The sequence below is a fragment of the Crocodylus porosus genome, unplaced genomic scaffold, assembly GCF_001723895.1.
Source record: "Crocodylus porosus isolate Cpor-Errol unplaced genomic scaffold, CroPor_comp1, whole genome shotgun sequence".
Classification (NCBI taxonomy): Eukaryota; Metazoa; Chordata; order Crocodylia; family Crocodylidae; genus Crocodylus; species Crocodylus porosus.
The window spans coordinates 37,474,826-37,493,729 of record NW_017728918.1 but is presented as its reverse complement, the minus strand read 5'-3'; the positions used below and the strand labels follow the sequence as shown (position 1 = coordinate 37,493,729).

Here is an 18,904-nt window from a genome sequence, read left to right as displayed (position 1 = left end):
TGGTGCTGCCCCTGAGAGCACCAGCTGGGAACTGGGGGCGCCAGAAGAAGTGGTTCCCCCCACGGTTGATAACACTCACCCAGAAGTGCCAGTGGCACGCTGCTGTGACTTGCGGGTCGGTGGGATTGGCCATGGGGGAGCCCCCACTCCGGTCTGCAGCATTTGCTGCAGGGGAAACCCACCACCTCTGGTCAGTGACTGGCCACTGGGACACCAAGTACCCACAACTCATGAGGCACCAGTTGCCCATGCCCAAAACCACGAGCCTCCACCTTCCTCATAGCTCCTTCCCTGTACCTCCAAGATATTATGAGCAGCAGCTCCAGCTGGATGATGCTCTCTCTCCAGCTGCTGGCAGCAAACTGCCAGTTATGCTGCTCAGAGGCCTGTTCTCATAATAAACAGCTGGGCAATTGTGCCTGATTGGAAGTGCAGCCACCTAAAAGCTGGTTGGCTGTTTTCTCATGCCCCTTTGAGCAACAGAGCACACCCTGTGCTCTGTTACAGGGTGGAATACATACTTGGGAAGCAGAACAGACCTTTATGCAATAAAGTTGAACAGTCGCTTATACTAACTTCTTCCAGTGCAATCTAAACTTCCTTTGCTGGAACTCTGTGCTCTTCTAGGAACTTGGTCTTTCCCAAATCCCTTTAGAATAGGTTTCTGTGCCTGCCCACTCTTTTACACAGTAAATGGGAGAAGTTCCTCAGGTATTTGAAAGGGGCCAGTTGTCTTTTTACACCCTTTTTGGCCAGACACTCAATCCCATACTTCTCGTGGTGGCATTACTCCACCCAGGGTCTTCCAGCGATTTGACTACTACTGTGATTTGTAAAACACTTGGGAGCTCTAATTCATGTACCATGACCTCTCTGCTTCAAAGAGAAATAAAAGACAATCCCTAGGAAATAAAGCCCTCCATTTCCAAACTTCTCTTTGAACAAAATATCCAATTAACTTTCTTTTAAAGAATACTTTTCAATCCAAATATAATTATGGGTATGAACTGACATTATTATTGAAAATACAGTCTCTCATGGTCCTAAATATACATAGCAGGGAATGCTCTAGGAGTTTGAGACTTGACTTATAATAATGGCTTAAAATCAAACCACAGCAAGTATGCAATAAATTATTATATGGCCTTAGTTCAAACAAACTAGATTCTTGCTGTACAACCAGAGGTTTGATGTTCTGTGAGATTTTTTTTAATTTAAGAAAGTAGCCCAATCTGAGAGTTTCTTTAGCATGTGTGCAGGTAGGTAGAGGAAGCCTGAGAAGGAAAGGGAAAGCATGAGGGCTCTGGGGACAGCAGAAAGAAAGAATAGGTAGGAGAATAGGCAGGAGCCTGGGGGCTGAATGTTAGCTTCTTGGGAGCCACATGTGGCCTTTGGACTTTCCTGGGTGAATGCTCTAAAACCACCAGATTATCATGTAAAGCTGATAACTAACACCTCCCCCTTCCCTATGATTTTGAACAAAAGTGATTTAAATGCTGAACTTGATACTCAGAGTATTCCTACTAGATTGGGCCCCAGTTACTTATAGGGATGTTAATATTGTTGATCTCAATCAGCCTTTGGCAGGGGATGGGTACTCAACTATTCAGTTGAGCCAAGATGGTAGCACCTGTGCATATACTCAGTAGCTATGCTTACGGAGATTTCATTTCTATGAATCTCTCTCTTGGAACTGGCACTTGCTCAGCCCCATTTTAGATGCTTATGTTTCTTTGATGATCTCACTGAGTACCTCACAGTCTTCATGCACTAGATCATATAACACTTCTGTAAGACAGTGAAAAATGACTGCCTTCATTTTATAGATGAGGAACTGGTGCACTGAGAGACAAAGTGTCTATTTTACCTTTCATACCACAGTGGCATGTACATAAATGCATGAGTCTGCCTCATTCACAGCAGATGTGGACTTCTGTTGCATTAATGGGACTAGACTAACTCACTGAACTGTGACTGTGACACCCCTTTTCAAACTTTGAACCACATCACTTCTGAATGCCCTCTCCATGCATGGAATGAAATTGTATTTGATTTGCACGATACTATACTTGAGGCAATCAGCTGGACTTGGGGAAAGGAGACCTAGATTTTAATTCAAAGACCATTTGTTTTATACACTGAACTTTTGCACAGAAGTAGAATTCTAGGTACCCTACAGTGGACTTTCTAGGAGGGAGAAAAATAGGTTCTTAAAAGGGAAGGTTGGAAACAAGGTGGACAGTCTTGGGTGCTTACATTTTCCCTAAGTCTTGCTTTACACACAGTATCTCCATCTTGCAATTACACCTCTTATCCATCTTGCAATTACAGCATCAATCTGCACCTTTTTCACTTTACATGAGGATTCCTATGAGGCATGTATCAAGTCCCCCTTATTCAAATCTAAATGGATTATATCCACTCTCTTCTCCTTATCTAAGAGGCCAGTTTTCCTGTCAGAAAATTGTGGTTAGTTTGGCATTTTTTTCCATTTTCTGTTTATGTCCATACCCTTAATTATTCCTCCATAGTACTGAAGTCAAGCTAACAGGAGTATATTGTTATGGATTTCTCCTCCTCCATGGCTTTTTAACATAGTTACCTTCTTTGTCATTCTTCAGGATATGTCAAACTGACAGATTAAATAAGAAGCCTATCATATTTGCAATTTCATGACAATTCTTTCAATAGCCTGTGATAGAGATTATCCACAGCCTCTGATTTCAACACAGTACATAGCCTAAGTTTTACTTCCATTTCATATGTGGCAGTTTTCAGCTCCTTTTTGTCTACTGTATATATTTATTTTTAGTACTTTACATTGAGATTTTTGTTTAAACAAGACAAACTGGACACTTGTGTGATACTGTAAGTTATCTTTTCCTTTTCTTACTTTTTCTTAAACAAGTTATGTAATTCAGAAACATGGCATGTAATGTATCCAATAGAGCAAGAATTGTATACACTTCTTTGTTTCATTCCCACAGCATTAGGAAACTTATTTATCCTTTTTATAAGTGAATTTCTTGAAACAGCCACAGTAAATGTGAATGTTTTTCATGGCAACCAAGGCTTCAGAATGCTGTTTTGCTTTACAGTATGACACACAACTGTTATAATGACTGTGCGTTTTTAATGCTCTCAAAAACTGAAGTCAATATAATTTTTTCCAACATCTTACTTGGTGTTTGGATCAGGAACACAATTAACGATAAAAAATTACACACTCTGTGGCATTCTAACCTTCAGTGCCAACCACAAGCAGGAAGGCAATTTTGTTAAAATAACTAAGCAGTTTGCATAGGCATTCTGTAGTTACTAGCTAACTAAACTCCCACACAGTGTCATTCAGCTTGTACAGTTATCCGTTAAAATATTCAGAGACATTTAAAAACATTACTTGCCATCCCCTCAGCAACGTAGGAAATATACAAAAAGATCTATTCTTCTCAATCAAACAGCCTTCTTACATTGTGTAGGAGCAAGAATGTACAAAAATCTGGACATTTTTTCACTGATACATAAATCTTTTCCACTAAAACTAATTGCTGGCATCTACATTGATGATACCGTCCACTTGAAATGCAATAGCTGATCCTTCCTTTTAAAGAGTGCTGTTTACAGAACAAAAAGGGCAACTAGTAAGTGACAAAACATGACTGATTTCCATTTCTATAAAAAATAACAAGTTCTAAATCTAGGATTTTACATTCCTTCTTCTTGAGTTTTCACTACCACATTCCCTATACACTTTCCATTCAGAGCCCATGTTTCCATTCAGAACCCATGTTTTCTCGTCAGGCTCCGCTGTTCCAACTCTATAGCAACATCAAAGCTGCAGAACACATTTTGGATGCCACAGCAAGTCTTTACAACAGTGGTGCCTGCTATTGTTTTGACAGTATACTGCATAGTTGAAAACTTTCTTTTCAGAGGTTGCCCACTTGCAGGGTGTAAACTCAGTTGTGATTCCAGGCCCTAATAGCTGTGCCAGGAACTGAACCATGATTTCTCAAGCACAGCAAACTCCACATAATGGGCCCCATTGTTCATGAAAAAGAATGACTTTAATTACTTTAAAGAAATGACAGTACTTGGGCAACATAATCTTAAACATGGTGATTTTTTGTTTATTTAGTACATTTTAGATAATTCCACTTTAATCTTTAAAATTAAGTAGTGGTAGTTCTTCAGCAGTTAGTCATGCTGCGGAACATGAGAATATTTTCTATTTACATGGTAACTTTCATCCTATAATATAAATACTTATATATTTTACAGTGAAAGACCTGACCCTTCAGGGTTTCAGGGGCTGCCCACAGAAATCACTATACAAAAGCATTACTAAAATTCAGTCACTTCTTGGCTGGCAGGCAAACAGTAGCCAAGGACTAAGACAAACCATACACTTCAGAAAAGTGTCAGTGGACCTTTAACACTTTAAAACAGAGAACCTTTTATTTAGCAAGGTTCCCTTTCCAAGGAGCTCTGGATACTTTGCAACATAATAAGAGATATTTCTAAATACTCACTGAGAAATTACAGTAAAACACTATTATTACAACAAAATGAAATGGCAGAAAATCAATCTATGAGGAAAAAAGGTAGTGGTGGGGGTGGGGAAGGGAACAAGAGCCAAAAGATGCATGTAAGATGCCAACTGCGCTTCTTAGAAAAAACAGCTTAAGAGTGTTGTAAAAAGCAAGCAGAGGTGGATGGAAATGGGTTTTCACACAAAGCAAAAGTATGGATTGTTGGTTGACTTTGTACAATGAGATTCTTAAAAGGCAAGACATGCCTAACCCAACAGAGGCACATAATATATTGATGGCCTGTACAAACCAGTGCTTTAAAAAAAACCAACGAACCAACCAAAACCCCCCAAAAAACAAAACACAACAACAACAACAAAATCAATAAAATAATTTACAGGAAGAGTAACCTAAGGAATATAGAGCAGATGAAGTATGTACCAGTAAACAAATTAGCAGCTGTATTCTGAACTGGCTCTAAGAAATGCATGGAAGCCCTGCAAAAATCAAAGTGCAACAATTGACCCTTGTGCTCCTGAAAGGTTTGCATGGTTCAAAGGAGGGGCACAGCCTTTGCAGATTGTGCCCCGAAGAAAAAATACAAACACTTTTAGGCTAGGGACAAAAGTGACACATAATACAGTTTAAGTCATCAGAAACTGGTTTAAACTTGTAACAGAACAAAAGCTCAGTGTACACAAACCAGTTTCAAAATAGCTGAAACTGGTTTAAGATAAACCTGATTGAATGAATCAGATGTAATTGAGTTGCGTCAAACCAGTTTATGAAACTTCTATCCCAAACTGCTTCCTGGTTCAAGTTAAATAACAGTCTCCAGCATCCCAGTAAGTTTTACAGCCCTGGGTCGGGCTGTGATGTCTGCTCCAGAGAGCAGGGCTGGCCCTCCCCCTCAGCTCCCTAGCTGAAGCAGTGAGGGCTGGCTGAAAAAGAGGGGTGAGGGTGAGAAACAAACCCAGCTGGGGATGCAGCCCCGTCTGCAGAGGAGGGACTGCCCCCCCACGGCCAACTCTAGCCTGGGTCTGGAAACAGGGAGAGGAGTTAAATACCCTTTCCCCTACTCAAACTTAGAGTGACTGTGGACTACAAATCCTAGAGGCACTTGGAAGCAGGAAGAGGAAGTGATAAGCAACCCTGCAGAGTACTGCTGCTATGTTTTTGGACAGCAAATCCCAGAGACCTCAGGGGTAGCAGAAAGAGGAAGTGAACACACAGCCCATGCTGGCTATGTGCCAGGGAGTCATGCTTTAGCTCCCGGCTTCTAGCTTGAACCACTGCAGGCATGTGGCTGTATTTCCTCAATCAAAGCTAAAAATGTCTGTTCACTTCTGTTTCAATTCAATCTCTGCAGTTTAGACTAACCTGCAAAGACTGCCTTACAGGTCCAACACCTGGCTTCCCACAGAGAAGGTTCACAGTTCAAATGTTCTGTTGAGACTTTTAGCTTGAGTCACCAATGTCTTTGACTGAACCTCCCCTCACCTGCCTAACAAGTGAGAGCACAAGGGAGAGAAGTGTGTTTTCATTCTGCTTCTCTCCACTTTGCAGCAAGGTTTTTGTACAATGAGGAAAAGGTAAGTGATGTACATTAGAGCATTCCTCCAAGCCAGAGACCAGTTTCCTGCAGTAAAACTCTGTACAGCTCTGCATCAGTAGCTCATTATCAGAAGTAATACTGCTAAGAGGCTTTATGTGTGTAGTAGATGTTATGTGAGATAGCTTCAGACATATAAAACAACGGACAAGGAGTCAGGTAGATGAAAGGCCCTTCTAATAGCTGATAGTGTCAAAATTGTCAGTGAGCTGCTTACTAGCTAGCATTTATTACTAATCTATGATGCACTGAAAAAGCAGAACTTCTATGGTACAGATATGGATGAGAAATAGCTTCTAAATCGAAATGGATAAAGGTAGCTGTCAGACCATCCAGGATCACCGGGAACAGCCAGGCTCTAATATAACCTTCTCTTTCTTTTGCCATCTATGTATTATAAGCAGGTTGATAATGTAACATTGTCCATCACAAGGTGGTGAGCCCTGGATAGGATTGCCTAGGAATATTCCATCAAAAGTAGTTTTTCATCCAAGTTTCAATATATCAAAATAAAATCATTTTTGTCAGAAAGCAAGTGCCTGGTTCAACAGAATTTTATTCTCCAGTTCATAATGAAATAACCATAGAGATAGATCAACAGACAGATAAAACAGACTTATACTCACCAGGACAGTAAAATAGCTTATTGAAAGCTGTAGAATATGAAAGACCCAGATTCAAGCCCTGGTACTTTTTGATTCAAACCAAAGATTTAAACCTCAACATCCCATGTCCTAAGTTCTACCAAACTATTGGCTCTTTTGGTATTGGTCTTCCTTGGGGCATGATTCAAAAGCATTTCTTTACTATGAATAACTAAGGAAATTCAAAAGCATTCCCTCCATGGGACTTTGCTGAAGTTTAGCTGCCTAAGTTCTAAACAGCAATTCCAAGTGCCCTGCACCCACAGTCACAAAGCCAACATGCACCTAAATTCCTTAAGCACCTACATTTTGGCCTCCTAAGTTCCCTAGGCACCTGTGTTAGCGTTTTGGTGCATGCTCAGAAGCGATACCATTGCTGCACTTAGGTCAGAGGTGGGCAATATACAGCCTGCGAAGCTATTGTATTCGGCTCGCAAGGCCCCTGCAAAATATAGAAAATTAATATTTATCTGCCCTTGGTTCCTGTCAAAAATGACAGGAACCAAGGACATTAGGACCCAGGGGAAGCCTGGCAGGCTCCCACTGCCCCGCCAGCAGGAAGCCCCAGCTGGGGCTTCTGGCCTGGGAGCACATGGCTGCCCCAGCGGTGCCGGAACCTAAGATAAGGGGGAAGGGCGGGGAGGGCAGGGGAGGACACTGGGCAGGTAAGGAGCCCAGGGAAAAGCTGAGCATGGGTGAGGGGAAAGCGGCCCCTTGCCTGCCCTGTGGCCGGCACTCCGCACTGCAGCCGCTCGCAGCCCGCATGGGGCTGCCTGTGCCTGCTCCAGACAGCACCGCAGGGTGCAAGCAGCTACAGCAGGGAGCACCAGCCATAGGGTGGGGGAGGGGCCACTTCCCCCTCCCCCCCTGCACTCAGCTTTTCCATGGGCTCCTTTCCGGCATAGAGGAAAGTGGCCCCTCCCCCACCCCATGCCCAGCACTCCATGCTACAGCCACTTGCAGCCCATGCAGGACTGTCTGGCAGGCACAGGCAGCCCCAGGCAGGCTGCAAGAGGCTGCAGCATGGGGCACCGGGCACATGACGGGGGAGGGGCCGTTTATCGCTCAGCACCACCTTATAACCTGGCCCCACCGCCAGCCTGGGCCCCACGCTGGCTCTGGGCTCAACCGTTGGGGCTGCTTATGGTGACAGCAGCTGTGGCCCCACTGCTTGCTGCGCTGGGCAGTGTTTGCTACTGTCCACTGTGGGCTGCCCAGTGTTCAAGCTCCGGGTGGGCAGCAGCAGCCAACACTGCCCAGTGCAGCATGAGGGGGGGGCCACAGCTGCTGCTGCTGATGGGCGAGCCTGGAGCCGGTTTGGAGACCAGGTTGGCAGTGGGACTGGGTTACAAGCTGATGCTAAGTGTGGGGAAAAGCGGCCCCTCACTCACCCCATGCCCAGCACCCTGCGCTGCAGCGACTTGCAGCCCGCATGGGGCTGCCTGTGCCTGCTTCAGACAGCCCCGTGTGGGGCAGGTGAGGGGCCACTTTTCCCTGCGCTCAGCACCAGCTTCTTCCCTGCCAGCAAGCAGGGGGACAGGGCTGTGCACTGCCCCCTGCCTGTACTGCGGGGCTGGGGGGCACTGGGTTGAGTGGGCAGAGGAGGCCCATGCCGGTGTCCCGGGGCCAGTGCCTGCAGGGCCCAGAGCAGGGTGGCAGGAGCACAGGGTCCCATCCGGCAGGGGCTCTATGGAGTTGGCCAGCTCCCCCCTCTCCTTGCTGGTGCAGTCCAGCCCTGCTCCACAGACCCCTGCAAGCCTGTGCCCCACTTTGGGCCCCACTGGTGCTGGCCTTGGGACATTGGTCCCAAGGCATTGGGATACTGGTCCCAAGATGGTGACCATGGGGTGGGGCTAACCCTCGACAGCCTCCCAAAACTGGGTAAGTGGCCCCCCCCCCGAAATAATTGCCCGCCCCTGACTTAGATATTCCAAAGCACCTAGCTCCTGCCTGAACTATACTGCAACTCAGCATGGTGCTGGGAGGCACCTACATATGGTCTAAATCTCCAGATAGATTTTCTCTGCCTACTGACAGAGGCCTAACTCCTACTGACACCACTGGTAGTGCTGGCTTCAATTCTCCTGTGGAAGCTCCCCATAAATAAGCTAACATTTATTAGAGCAGGGATTCAAACCCTGGTTTCCCACAACACGGGTGAGTGAGTGTCCTTAATATTGGACAATGGCCTGTATTAGGATGCCCCTCTCTCATTTTCCAATAATTTCTTTTTAAGGTCTTGGGGTTGTCATGATCCAGAAACTCCCAGGACAGAAAACTTTTTCCACTCAAGTCTTCACTTTGGTACAAAGCAGAGCTGTTCAATTTCTAAGTGGCTGGGAGCTGCATGCCCCCTGGGCCGCACTAGCTGTGGCTGCATGCCCCCTCCACTGCTGTATTATATGCTCAGGTGCCCCCAATGCTGCTCCTCACACCCCCTGCTGCTCTGGGTGCCCCCTGCTACACTCCACACCCCTCCAACTGCATCATGCTTGGGTGCCCCCCCCATTTTACATACCTTGAACTGCACACTTCCCTATTGCTGTTCCCCACATCCCCCTGCTGTTTCTCCATGTACCACTCTGCTGTGTCATGTGCTTCAACTCACCCTTAGCTCCCTGGCCATAAGCAACTCAGCTGCACCATGCCACTCAGGCACTTTGGCCTGTGGGCTCCCTCATCAGTGGAGGCTATACTATGCTGCACCGCCCCACCCTTGGGACAGGGGTATAACGGGGAATTCAGAGGGAGGTGGAGCCTGCAGTCTCCCACTGCTGCTGCAGCTATAGCAAAGTGGGGGGAGAAGGGGGGCATGGGGAAGAAATGGCCAGGACAATTTAACCCCTTGCAGCCTATAGGCTAGTAGCTTGACAGCCCTGACATAAAGCATAATCTAGACTTGAGACCTTCTGGATCTATGTGATAGCCCAGGACAGAAACAGGAAAAATGTCAACATTATTAATAAGACGTGGCTTTATTAATCTGAAACAGGAGCAACTGGTCTGTATTCTGATTAATTATTGAGCATTTCACCATGATCAACAAGAACAGGGGGCTGGCAACCTATGGCCCCTGGGCCATATTCACCTGAAAAAAAAATTAGATCCAGCCTTGGATTGGATGGAGAATTGGGCAGCACAGAGCTGTGCCAAGCTTCCCCAGCTACCCATCCCCTCTGCTGCTCTATTGTGTCTGTGCTTACCTAAATGCAGAGGGGATATATCTACAGCAAAAGAAGCACAGGAAGCTTGAGCTCTGAGGGGCAGAGGTTTGAGGCTCACAGTAGACAGCCATGTCACAAGTGCTGATCACCCAGGGCAGCAAAATATGTTCCTGATTCTCAGACAAGCAGATTTGCCAAAAGCGTTCAAGAAAGGAATCCAGGGCCTTTCTACTTCTACAGTTATGCTAATTGGCACTTCCTTTCAACCTCTCATTCCAACTTGCTTTTCTCATATAATACACAGATACCTGTACAGAGCCATGCACACTAGCAAAATCAAGCAGAACACTTGATCCAGTGACAACGTGTAGAGGGTGCACATGCACCCCCTGACAGTGCCAGCGCATCCCGACTGGCTGCGCTCACCAGTTAGGTGACGGGCAGGGGGAGCCGGTGGGAGCGCCAGTGGGTGGGGAGTGGAGTGCTGTGGCACTCCCAGAAGTGGCCGTAGTCAGTTCCAGACCTTCCCCCCAACCCCAGTCAGCGAGACTGACTGCAGGGGAACCCTTCCTCCCCACCCCCCAAGCAGGTTGCTGGTGGGGCACATGCCCCCTGTGACTAAGGCAGCACCCATGACTTGATCAAATAAAAGTTACAAAACAAAGACAGGCAAGAAAAGAGAAAGCAGGACATTTTCCATCCTCCTGAATTCTTGTGACAATGGCTCACACTACAAAGCTCAGCAAAGTGCTAACTGTGCAGAGAAACAATTACTAGAGAAAGAAAATGAACAATAAATCACATGAAGGCTATTCCCACAAATTCTCATTTTGAACCTTTTCATTAAGTCAGCTTCAGAAAGCTCCATGTAACTGCAGGGCATGGTGAAAGACAGATGTTTCTGTTAAGATTTAAGTCTCAAAGATCTATGAACTCTAAGGTTAGGCCAGTAAGCCAAACAGTGATGGACTGCTGACCCTCAAATTCCCTTCTGTCCTGTAGCTGGGGCTTTTTGTTCTATTTTGCTTTTTTCTTGTTGTTTTGTGTAATGTGGGAACTCTGCATTATTTACTAGAATTTGCTTTGACCTAGAATGGTTGTTAGTGACAGAAGCAGTATGGGTATATTAAGGAGGCAGGAGACCTACTGAGCCACACAGAAGTAAGACTTCTGCCTGAAACCCAAGATTCATGCACCCTGATTACTAGGGGTATGCGAAACAGGTTGCATTCCATTTGGATTTGGCCCGAATCAGGGACAGTGGTTTGATTAGTTGATTCGGATCACTGTTCCAATTCGATTTAGCTGAATCCAAATCTGAAGATTCGACGCTGATTCAGAGAATCAGCGATTTGGCCATTGACACAGCTTTAAATGTTTTTTCTACATACTTTGAGGTACCAGGTGCAGCTCATGAATGCTGAGATCCTGGACAGATGGATCATCCCACAGGAAATGGGATGCGCTCAGCGGCAGACCTGGAACTGGACTGGAAATACTTCTGGTCCACTGCCAACCATTTTGGGGGACCCCCCTGCACCCCTCCAGCTCAGTGATCAGCTGTGAGGGGACCCCAGGTTCCCCCCCAGACCCAGGAAGCACCAGTCATCAAGCTGGGGGGACATGGGGTGACCCCCCTAGCATGCTCCCCGGTGGACCCGGAAGGGGATCAGAAGTGTTTCTGGTCCACTTCTGGGTCTGCTGCCAAGAGCACTGGGGACCCCCCTGCACTTCTGTGGGATGCTCCATCCACCCCGCCATTGCAGCATTCATGAGTCACCTGGTACCGAGGTATGTAGAAAAAACGTTTAAAGCTGTGTCTATGTCCGAATCATCGAATCTTTCTGAATTGATTTGGAGGGTTCCACTTCGATTTGGAGAGATTAGAGGGTCTCCTGATTCGATTCAGACTCAGAGATTTAGCCACCAAATCAGGCCAAATCTTATCAGCGACTGAAGCTTCTCACAGCCTTATTGTTTACTGCTTGCTGATTTTCTGCAAGTACCTTCTTCGTCTGCCAGCGCTTGTGTCTGAATTCAAGACTCATCCCTTAATATACTTAGTACCATAAATACCTTGTAAGTTCTAGAAGTTAGATGACAATTTAAAGGGAAAAAGAGGCAAAGCTAAGCTAAGTTCTACGTGTAGCAAGAGTGGAAAATTAACAGGAAAAAATCCAAACAACTAAAAACCATGTTTCTTAGAATTCTTTGGATTTTAAGGTTTAACTTCTATCAACTATTATTTAAAAATGCTCTTTCATGGTAAAATATGCAAATAAGATTATAGAAGCATTTACCTCCACAGAATGGGTCTCAGTACTGATTATAAAAATTTGTCCACCAGATGCTGCCCATATGGTCTCTTCCATCACAAGTAGGCTTCTGACTGGTAGAACCCCTAGCTTTACTACTTTTTGAGGTTCTGGGTTCCAGTTTCCATCTTTAACAAAGAAAAGAAGCAAGAAGAAACATTACACACAATAAAAAATGTATGTCTGGTTTTAAATATTCATCAAGAATATATGGCTCTGAAGACAATATGGCTCACTCCAATGTGGCAAAGCTATCTATAAAAAATCCTAGCATACAAACACAAAAGTCTAATATATGAATACTAATCTATCCAACTTGCATACATTTTTAGTAAAAAAAGCCATTTCCTCGTAAAAAAAAAAAAAAGCCATTTCCTCGTAGATACAGAATAAAGAGAATAACACTGCAGGTTCTATATACTATATTCTTGATTATACCTATGCACACTGTCCCTTCAAATTACTTATACCTGCATAATACTACCGAAGTCTAATCAGATTGTACAGAAGTTACTCAAGGTATGATTTCTAGATTCAGTTGGCACAAGTTGAACATTAAAGGCTCCTATACACATGCATAATGCCCGCTGTGATGTGCTGGAGTATGGAAGCTGACTCATTCCAGCAGACTTCTTCATCATGTGTATCAGCATCTCCACGCTGAAAAAATGGTGACGGCGCACTTTGAAATAAAACACGTTCAATGAGCCCCGCTGCCATTTTTTCAGTGTGGGGATGCTGATACACACCACATGCCTGTGCTTTTAATTATCATGGCTTGCTAATTAAAGGAGCTGGTGCCACATCCCACAGCATGTATAAAAATGCATCTAAGATACTAAACCTGCTGCATCTTTCTGTTTGGTAATGATACATATGGGAAAGAAAAAAAATAGTTTGAACTTCAAAGTGAAGGCTGCATTTGCAGAGATAGCAGGTAGAAAAACTATCTAATTGTCAACAGAAAAAAATTGTCTAGATACTTCAAGATGCTTTTAGTATAGATCATCACATAGCCATTTTTATAGAGACACTTTTCACAGGAGACCTCAATGTTAATCTCATCTTCCCTCCAACTAACTCAAGTCCTAAGTCTTAAAGCACTCATTTGGAATAATTTTATAGTACTATAGTCTCTGTGTTAAGAACCCACAGCTTGCCTTTCAAACTAGAAAGCCCCAAAGTTTAAAAATCAGCAATTCGCAACCAGGGTGCTCAGGCACCCTGGGTGCCATCAGAACCTTTGAAAGGTGCCCCAAGAAGTTCAAGGACATAAACAGATAACAGCATGCTTGGGCTCCAGGTGTGAGAAGACAAGCAGTTAAAAAACACACTCTCCCTGCATAGTTGCGCCTGCCCCCACTGCCTGGCCTTTCTGCAAGGAGGTAAGCACTGTAATAAATAAATTAGGTTTTGAAATGGGGTGCCACTCAGTTCACAAAAGTTATGGAGAGGTGCCTTCACTCTACCAAGGACTGCCTCTAGCCGAAAAAGGTTGAAAACTCCTAGTTAGATGTATGAAGTGAAGATGAAGTGAAGTAGTCTATGACTTTTTTTTGTTTAACTAATGTCTGAATCACATCTAAGTACCCATCTAATACAAACTTGATGAAATGGACATTCTAGTTGCATCTTTAACTTTCAGAAGCATACAGTAATTTTAAGAGAAACTAGGTAGTTTCTTCTCATGCCCCATTTTCAGATTTAAAAAGAATTCACCCCTATTAAAAGACAGCTAGTACTGTAATTGGTGTGGACTGGACTTAACAGACCAAAATCAGATTACACCTGAAATAGCAGTAATACCATAAGCATATCTTGCAGGCGCCTGCTACTGCTTACCAGTGCTACAGAACTCTTTGAAGTGCAGATTAAAGATTAAAGAAATCACAGCAATTGTTTTGTCCACGTTTTAGCTTTTAACAGCATGAACTTAGTTTGAATACATGTACGTGTTCCTTTGATAACAAATGTTTAATGACACAGAATTAAGTAATTATTCTAATACATTTTCACATATAATTGGCTTATTCAATGCATACCTTTCAAATAACAATTTACACTCATTCAGTATATCACCCCACAATTCTGCACTATTGTCTGTTGCATCTTAATAACCGTATAAATAAAATTGCTTTTGCTCTTATGTGTAGTTGCCTTGACGGGAAAAAAGTATTAAAAGGTGACCCCCTCACTTTCATATCCACTCTGTATAAATTCCAGTAACAATAACCACTTTACTGAGAGACCCTGATTCATTCAACTTAAGCACCTTTTAAAACAAACTCATGAAAAGTACTCAGTCTGGGCGGCAGTGACTCTGTTTGTTATCCCTTTACATATTGCTTAATACACTGTGTCCAACAGTAACAGGTGAATTTATTATTATGCACATGCTTGTATGCTTTACTGTATAGAGATTCAAAAAATATTGGTACCTCTGATAGCATCAGTTATATAATCTTCCTCGACGTGCGCTTAGAATGAGATTCTAATTTTAAAAGTGCGTTCATATAAATTACATTGTAAGTGCCGTATTCATTGTGTCACAATGGTTTTCATAAATTCAGTATGCAAGTTTCTAATTTCATCCCTGCAAGTTCTCCCAGCAATGTCAAAGTCAGCTTGTGTTCTTTCTGACTCGCACATTGCCATCAGTAATAAAGATGCTTCAGGCCAAGTGCTGAAGCTCTCATTGCAACAAAATTGTCCTTAATTTAAATGCTTAGGTGGAGATTACAGAAGTATAATTGAGGGCACAATTTGAAGGTAACGGGAGTGTATAAAGTGGCCCTTCATTTGGAAGTCATTTTACAATTTATTTAAATTATGTAAATCATATTAGAAGCTAATGAACTATCCTAGAGCTATGTTGCATCTTCAGGAGTAAGAGTAGTAAAAATAGTATAGGTTTGCTGTTTCCATTGCCTGAATTTAGACAGGGAGAAAGAAGCTGCCCTTCTTTGAAATACACTTTTCAGAAGTGAATCAGACAAATTCAAATAGATACTAAATAATTCACTGAATGACTCAATACCACTTCTCAGACTTAGGTTCAATGCATTCTCTATTTTGAATGCCTGAATTTGGTCAAAAATATAATTGAAATGTATAATTAGTAACCTACAGTCTCCTATTTTAAATCATGATTATTTTTAAACTTAATCATTTAGACCTTACCTAATGTACACAAGAAAGCAATAAAACTATTTTTGCTTGCTCTCTTTATTGCAGGCATGAAAACACACCAATTTCAATAAAAGCCTGGCTTAGACACTGAATAGTGCAATAAAGGCACTGATAACCTAGAAGTCAGGTGCCTCCTTGATTAACATATCTAGGTGCCTGGCCCCTGGAATATAATCTAGAACTCTTTGGCAAGTACAGTGCATAGGAAGAGCTAAACAACTCAGAAAAGGATCCAAAAGCTGACAAAGTTAATCAAGGAGTCATCTAAAACTAACCAGGAGACAGACAAGGCTGACATCCTGCATAGCTTTGTAGCTTGGATACCTAACTCAGGGCTTCAGGGAGACCTTTTCCTATGTGGGATTCACACACTGGAATCCTCTCCAAAGATAAGTGCGTGCAGTCTTACTCACTCTTTTTTTTTTTTTTTTTGGTCTAAAAAGGGGCAGTGATGATGCCACACATCCTTTTTATAGGAGCCTGGTTGCTTGAGCACTCACCCAGGAATCAGAAGAAACCCAGGTTCGATTCTAGCTCATTCTAACAGGGTTCTGTTCTATATCTACATGGAACCACTTTGAAATAAGTTATATGTACTGTTTGTCAACCTGGTTGTTGGTTACTGAGAGCTATAAGAAAACAAGCAACACATGGAACAATGGCTCAAAAGATAAGAACTACAGCATACACTTAAGGACTCCTAAGTCAAATGAGAGGGCTGCTGGCTCCAAGAAATCTAGCTCAACTTTTTTTTTTTTTTTTGCAGAGCCTACCAAACAGATTTAAGAAGTTTGGTAAATGCCCCAAAATTGGACAGGGTGGGGGAAGAACCCTGCCTGGGTTGTAAAAAAATGAACTCTCTAGAGAGCAGATAGTTTGGGGGAAGAAGTTTGGAGGGGCATTTCTTGGGGAGAATAAAGAACCTACTTCAGCTTCCAGCAGGGAATGGTAAGCCCTTAAGTAAACTAGACATGCTTGAAGATGAGCATATAGACTATACTAAAATCCTATTTTCTAAATGCTTTGCTTCTGCTATTCAAGTAAACAATATTTTGATTTTAAGAATGCTCTCTGGTCACAGTGTTCTCCACTGGTCCATGACTTGAGGTAAAGAAACACAGCGCAAAAATCTACAAGTCTCAGCCTAGCGTGAGCAAATAATTTGATTACGTCTCAAGAGACAAAGGAAAAAGGCCTGAAATGTAATGGGCTGCCCAGAAAATGAACAGCAGTGCAGTGAGCTCTACAAGAGTGACAGCACTACTTATGCTTAACATTAGGTATATGATAAAATTAAAGCATGTACCTAACTACCCTGTTTAAACATACATGATCCTGCAGAAAGCTGTGAATTTGATCCAGTTTATGCTCTGTGGATTAATGTCTTTGAAGTCAGTAGGAATATTTGCAGTGTATAAAGGGTCTTCATAAATCTTAGCACAATTGTCATCTTATGTTAGATTCTCCCTCACCATAAAGGTATGGAGCTTCTAGCTCAATAGACCTATTAACACTTGAGCTTTCTTAACATTAGGGTAATACATAAATACTGCAGATACGAGAACCAGCAATAGCTGCAAAATTAGAAACCAAATATAATATCTATCTATCTATCTATCTATACACACACACACACACACATATATACACCCCCCCCCATGTATATCTATATATATTTGGTTTCTAATTTTGCAGCTATTGCTGGTACTCGTGTGTGTGTGTGTGTGTGTGTGTGTGTGTGTGTGTGCGCGCGCACACACATACACACACACAGAGCCATCCCTGGGGGGGGGGATGCGAATGAGGGCAACTGCCCTGGGCCCCACAATTTGGGGGTGCCCACAGAGCCAGGTGGAGTGGCTACTTTGCGCTGCCACTGGCTTCACATCGGGTTGTTTAGCACTGCCTCCCATCATCGCCAGCTTCCTTGCGTCCAGGGGCGGGGCCCCATACAGGCCCATTTGCCCCAGGACCCGCACCCTGCTCGGGTTGTCTCTGTTTGCATGCACACACACACATATATACACGCACACACACACACACACACACACACACACAGAGTTATATCTTACTTTTTTGCTGTATGTCAACACTACATCAAACTTCTGATATTTGAATTTATACTATTTAAAAGGCAAAAACCTAATTTTAAGCACTTATTATAACAAGCCTTAATATGTTTCTATGTCCTTTATAACCTACATTTTGTTAGCAGGTACTTGGCTTAGTTCATGCCAAGACAATATAGTTCATAACAGACAATATACTGCAATATTCTTATCAGCTTGTCTACATTATGACATTAACAAACATTGCAAGCATATTGTACAGGTCCAAACATTTCAAGTTATTCAGTACTGTAAGTATACTACGAGTGCATGCTTTTGTTATATATTGCATATATTGTCAAATAAGCCATTTTTAGATAATCAGCAATGCTTTTATTCATCTCAAACATAATCAAGTTGTTGGAATCCTTGCAAAAATAAATGTTTTCCATCATCACTTCATAGAACAAAATACTGGGTATTTTATCTTGGTTATGTTATTCCCATATGATACTCTGCAGAAAATTAGTACCATTTAAGAGTTTGTATTTGCTGCTGTTTGTTGCTGTTGCATGAAACAGCCTGATTAAATATAATTTTCCCTATTAAAATGCCCTTTTATAACTTATATTAATTTCCTCATGCTGTGTGTTCAATAGAGCTGGAATTAACATGCATCTTTTTATTTGGTGTATTTATTTATTTTTGCTCAGCAGCACTTTTGATGTTGCTAACAATGCTGCCAGCACAGCTCTGGGAATACCGTTTGTTAGTTTATTTGTGCAGTGAAGCACAAGCATCTTACATTCCTTGGTACAGAAATAGTGGTTATTGATTTATTTAATTTTCTGAGGAGAAAGAGGTGGATTTAAAGGGGCGGGGGAAAGGGTTGCAAATAAACTGCACATTTACTATCACTTGGGGATAAGTTGGTGGACTCAATCCTGCCTCTCTATTTTTGGGTATAATGAGTGTCATCATGTAATGCTTTATAAAACCCTACGGTGCATGCGCCCATGGGAGTACCATACCTATTTTCCAGGTGAGCTAGAAATGCCACCTATCAAAAGGATGCAGGCCTAACATAAAATCATAGGGCAAGACTTAGTCCAACAATTCACTCCCACTTTGGGTCAATTCTTGAAAGCCTATTAATGTATATACTTTGCAACATTAATAGTAGTCCTTCTGCAAATACCATCTTAGCCTTAAAATTAAGTCACAAAAACCCACAAACAAACAAACAGCGAGGAAGAGGAGCAGAACTCACCCACCTTTTGTTTCAACTGTTTTCAGGTGCTTGAACAGGCTGGAACAGAATTACACTTAGGGGACACAGGTCTACTTTCATGCCTAATGGGTGGAAGAGAATCTGGCCCATAAACTTTATCATTTCTGAT

At 42.9% G+C, this 18,904-nt stretch overlaps 1 protein-coding gene across 6 annotated transcripts in view; it reads right to left on the bottom strand.

Moving 5' to 3' along the window:
* The window catches only part of ARHGEF10 (Rho guanine nucleotide exchange factor 10), a 210,684-nt gene that overhangs the window by 35,425 nt on the left and 156,355 nt on the right, over positions 1-18,904 (bottom strand). For all 6 annotated transcript variants that reach the window (XM_019537490.1, XM_019537494.1, XM_019537493.1 and 3 more), the window contains one exon: positions 12,253-12,395. In XM_019537490.1, the coding sequence (XP_019393035.1) occupies positions 12,253-12,395 (143 nt within the window). The remainder of the gene's footprint in view (positions 1-12,252; positions 12,396-18,904) is intronic.